Raw genomic sequence first — 3,902 nt, 5'->3', positions numbered from 1 at the left:
TAATAATAATAATAATAATAATAATAATAATAATAATAATAATAATAATAATAATAATAATAATAATGATAACAATAACAATAGTAATAATAATAATAATATTAATAATAATAATAATAATTATGACAAATAGTGGTGCAAATACATTGAAGATGAATGGTAATATTGATAATAATAAAAAAGATAGTTAGGGGAAGAAATTGAGTGGAAATTTTAATTTTTTAAAATCATTACTTCATTGTTTTTCCCATACTTCTCATTGCCATTTCAGGATATGGTTTACGACAATGATTTTGATAAACCGGCCATCGCTGTTGCATAATGATCCAATTCTGGCTAAGTAAATAAGCCGTATATGCGAAAAATATTGTTATTACAACCATAAATGTAATACCAACCGTAAGTCCTACAATAAAAAATTTTTAAATGTCTGATTAATTTTTTTTCGTTTTGTTTTTATTAATGTTAAATTTAAATTCATTGTTGACTGCGCAAAGTAAAAAGCTATTTCCATTGCAAAAGTATTAGTTTAAAGCTGTTCAAATTAAAATATGATATAGATTTGAAATTCAATTGTTAATTATATCACCTGAAGCTATATGTTATTCTAAAGCTTATTCAACCTTAAATGCAAATTATTTCCTTTTTCCCAATGATCTAATGAAATTATTATGAAAAAATTATTCAAATCTTCGAACATTCTAATGTGATTATTATGGGAAAAATCAGAATAATTATTTAAAGTTAACAATACTTATCAAAGTTATCATTTGATGTATGTTATTGCTATGCACATTGGATGTAACCACAAATTGGCTTCTAAAAAAAGCTTATCAATGGTACAACTTTTCAAGCTTATGGTTTCTTTACAAGCCTTAGCTTTTGTTTCTAAATCAATGATTTCAAAAAAGAAAAAAGAAAAGAATAAGAAAAGATGGAATGTTTTGGCAAAAATAATTAGCAAAGGTTAAAGATAGAAAATGAAAATTGAATATTATGAAATATTTTGAATGATTTACCAGTTTCAAGAAATGCAACAGGCATTGCAACAATTCCACCGCCAACCATGTCAGCAACAATAAAGAAAGCTGCAACAATCCATCCTAAACCTCGTCCTGACGTTGCTTGAACAACCATTTTAATTTGTTACTATTCAAAAATTGAATTCTGGAATTAACAAAGCTTAATATTCCCGAGTTTTTGAAGAAAAGTAAAATTATTTTTCAAAATCACTCAATAGTGACATTCATATTGCTGAACTAGCAATAAATTAACAATTCAATTAGCAATTGGAATGACTAAAATCCCGTTTAATAAAATAATAACATTGTGATTAATTCAATATATTTTTGAAGGTATCAAAAAAAGACAGTATTACTTAACAAATTTATTTCGCCAGCATGAAATAAACGATAAAAAAATGTGAGTAATTTAAAAATATGATAAAATGTTTGAGAAATTTTGCCTTTTTTTGATTTGCTATAAAATAAAATCGACTCATCCATCGAGCAGTTAATTATGCAATTAATTTTTAGGTCTAGTAAAATCATAATTATATTTTACTTTTCTGATATATCTATAAATTTCTTTTCTATTTGTATTTTATCTTATTACCTATCATCTTGGTATTCGCATTCAATTCCCAAATTTGATTATTATCAAAGTTATTATTCCACCAAATTTTCGACACAACCTTGACAATTTGTAGAAGATTTATTGTAAAAATTGATTTAATTTAATAACTTTAATGCAAAATAATTTCAATGCAAAAACCCTTTTTGTAATTTTAATACAAAAGTTTTTTATCAATAATTTAATACAAAAACCAAGTAATCCAATAATGATTAAAAATTCGCACTTATGGAACTTTTCTTTTGACCAGCTAGAGGACTAGTTTTAAATTAAACAACTTTTCAAATTAACTACCAAAATATCAAGTTTGAAATAAGTGAGAGGAATTGGAGAAAAGAAATATAAAACATTTTAAATTTCAAAAAATATTTACCACAAATATGTATCCTATATACATATATATGCATCAGTAATCATCAAATTTTAATGAAATTTTTTTCCACTTATTTTTGGGGGAAAAATTATTTATTTGATATTAAAAAATTTCCAGTTTTGATAATTTTCAAGAAATATTTGGAAAATAAGCATTGAAATTTTTGCATTGTCAACCAATGAACACATTTCAAAAGGACAGAAAAAAGTGTTATTTCAATTGATGACAAACTTGCATTCATTTGAAATGAATTCATTAATGTTCAAATCAATTCTTTTTTCCTATGATTTGAATAGAAAAAAAGAAATTAGTAAAAATGAAAGAACAAAAAGTTAGGAAAAGAGAGAAAAAGTAATAAAGTATTTTGGAGAACTTTTTTTTTTGAGAAAGTACAATTTAATTTGGCATTACATTGTAACAAATACTTTTTGAGCGAAGCTAATATGCTCGTTTTACAATTTGAAATACAAAAATATAAATACATAAGAACAAAAGAGTGAAAATTTTCGAAATTATTTAGAATATTTAAATAATATTTTAGCACCATTTAAATCATTTGAAATTGAATAAATTAAACAAAGTAAAAAAATTGAAAATTTTTACCAAACTAAGACTGTTTTAATTCGTCAATTTATCAATCACTGATCTATTTTTTTGGTATGTGAAATTTCTTTTTTTTGCCTATTGAAATCATAATTATAAAACTGTATAATTAACATTTAGGTAACCTTTACTTATTTATTTTGCCAATAATGATTTTATCGATATCAGTAATAAATAAATGTTGATAACTAGGATTCATATACTAAATTTAAAATGTCAGCAAATCAATTAATCGATTAAATCGCTGCATGGATATTATTCAAATTAAAATTATTTGTTGGATTAATTTTTTCTAAAAATAAATCAAAAATAAAAACACAAAAGAAAATGCAGAAATTCTTTCTTTTTTTATCAATCGTATGATAACATTTTAATGTTATTAGCAATAATAAACAATGTTCAAAATGACATTTTTTTTTCTTTTTCTTTTCTAAATTTTGAAAATATTTTTGTGAAAAGAATTTTTTTTCCTTTTTTTGCAAACATTTTGCAATTATCAAACATATCAATTTCTATTTTCAAATTTTTAAAATGAAAGAGTCTTTGTAATTTCAAAAAAAAGGAAAAAAGGAAAAAGAAAGATTTTTACACAAAATGTTCACAACAATGAATGAATGAATGAATGAATTGATAAAAAATAAATAGTTTGATGATAAGTGATAACCACTTCTTTCATTTTACTATTGTTATATGATGAAATTAAATCGAATGATTATCATAGAAATGTGGTTATGACATTGATAAGACCATTATGAATTAATTGGAATGAAATGCTTAAGAATGCAAAGGAATGCATTGTAAGTAAATAAATGGTTGGATGACGACAGAAAAAGAAATGAAATAAAAATAAAGATAAATGTTGATAAAAATGAAGTGCTAATTAATATTGTCGAATAATTATAAATAATAATGACATTGTTGAATTTTGAACGTTTAATATTAAAACACATTTCGAAATTGTAAAATTTATGAACTACATGATTTACGATAGATTCAATGGATCAGTTTAATTTGTTTGATCAGTTTAATCGATGGATGGCTAAATTTTTTGCATAAAAGAAAGAAGTTAAAATACCGGATATTCAACTAGAAAATTTAAATTATTATGCTTTAAAAATTATAATACTGTAAATCACAAAGCTTAGAAAGTTTTAAAAATAAGTCGTTATGTTGAATTCATATTTTTCTAAACTTTTATATAAGCTAAATTTTGGTATACTATTAATTACAATTATGGAACACCTATCATATGAACATATCACGATAATTATAATACTCTAAAACATTATAAATA

At 22.9% G+C, this 3,902-nt stretch overlaps 1 protein-coding gene across 1 annotated transcript; it reads right to left on the bottom strand.

Annotated features, from left to right (window-relative positions):
- Window positions 1-230: 230 nt before the first annotated feature.
- Window positions 231-1,163, bottom strand: LOAG_12071 (hypothetical protein; the record flags this gene model as incomplete). The annotated part of the gene is made up of 2 exons (XM_003147585.2): window positions 1,020-1,163; window positions 231-406 (listed from the first exon to the last, which is right to left on the bottom strand). Exons 1-2 carry the CDS (start codon window positions 1,135-1,137, stop codon window positions 231-233), a joined length of 294 nt encoding a protein of 97 aa, XP_003147633.1. The 5' UTR covers window positions 1,138-1,163.
- Window positions 1,164-3,902: the final 2,739 nt, after the last annotated feature.

The sequence above is a fragment of the Loa loa genome (genome assembly GCF_000183805.2).
Source record: "Loa loa unplaced genomic scaffold supercont3.236, whole genome shotgun sequence".
Taxonomy (NCBI): Eukaryota; Metazoa; Nematoda; class Chromadorea; order Rhabditida; family Onchocercidae; genus Loa; species Loa loa.
This window is presented reverse-complemented; position numbering and strand designations above follow the sequence as displayed.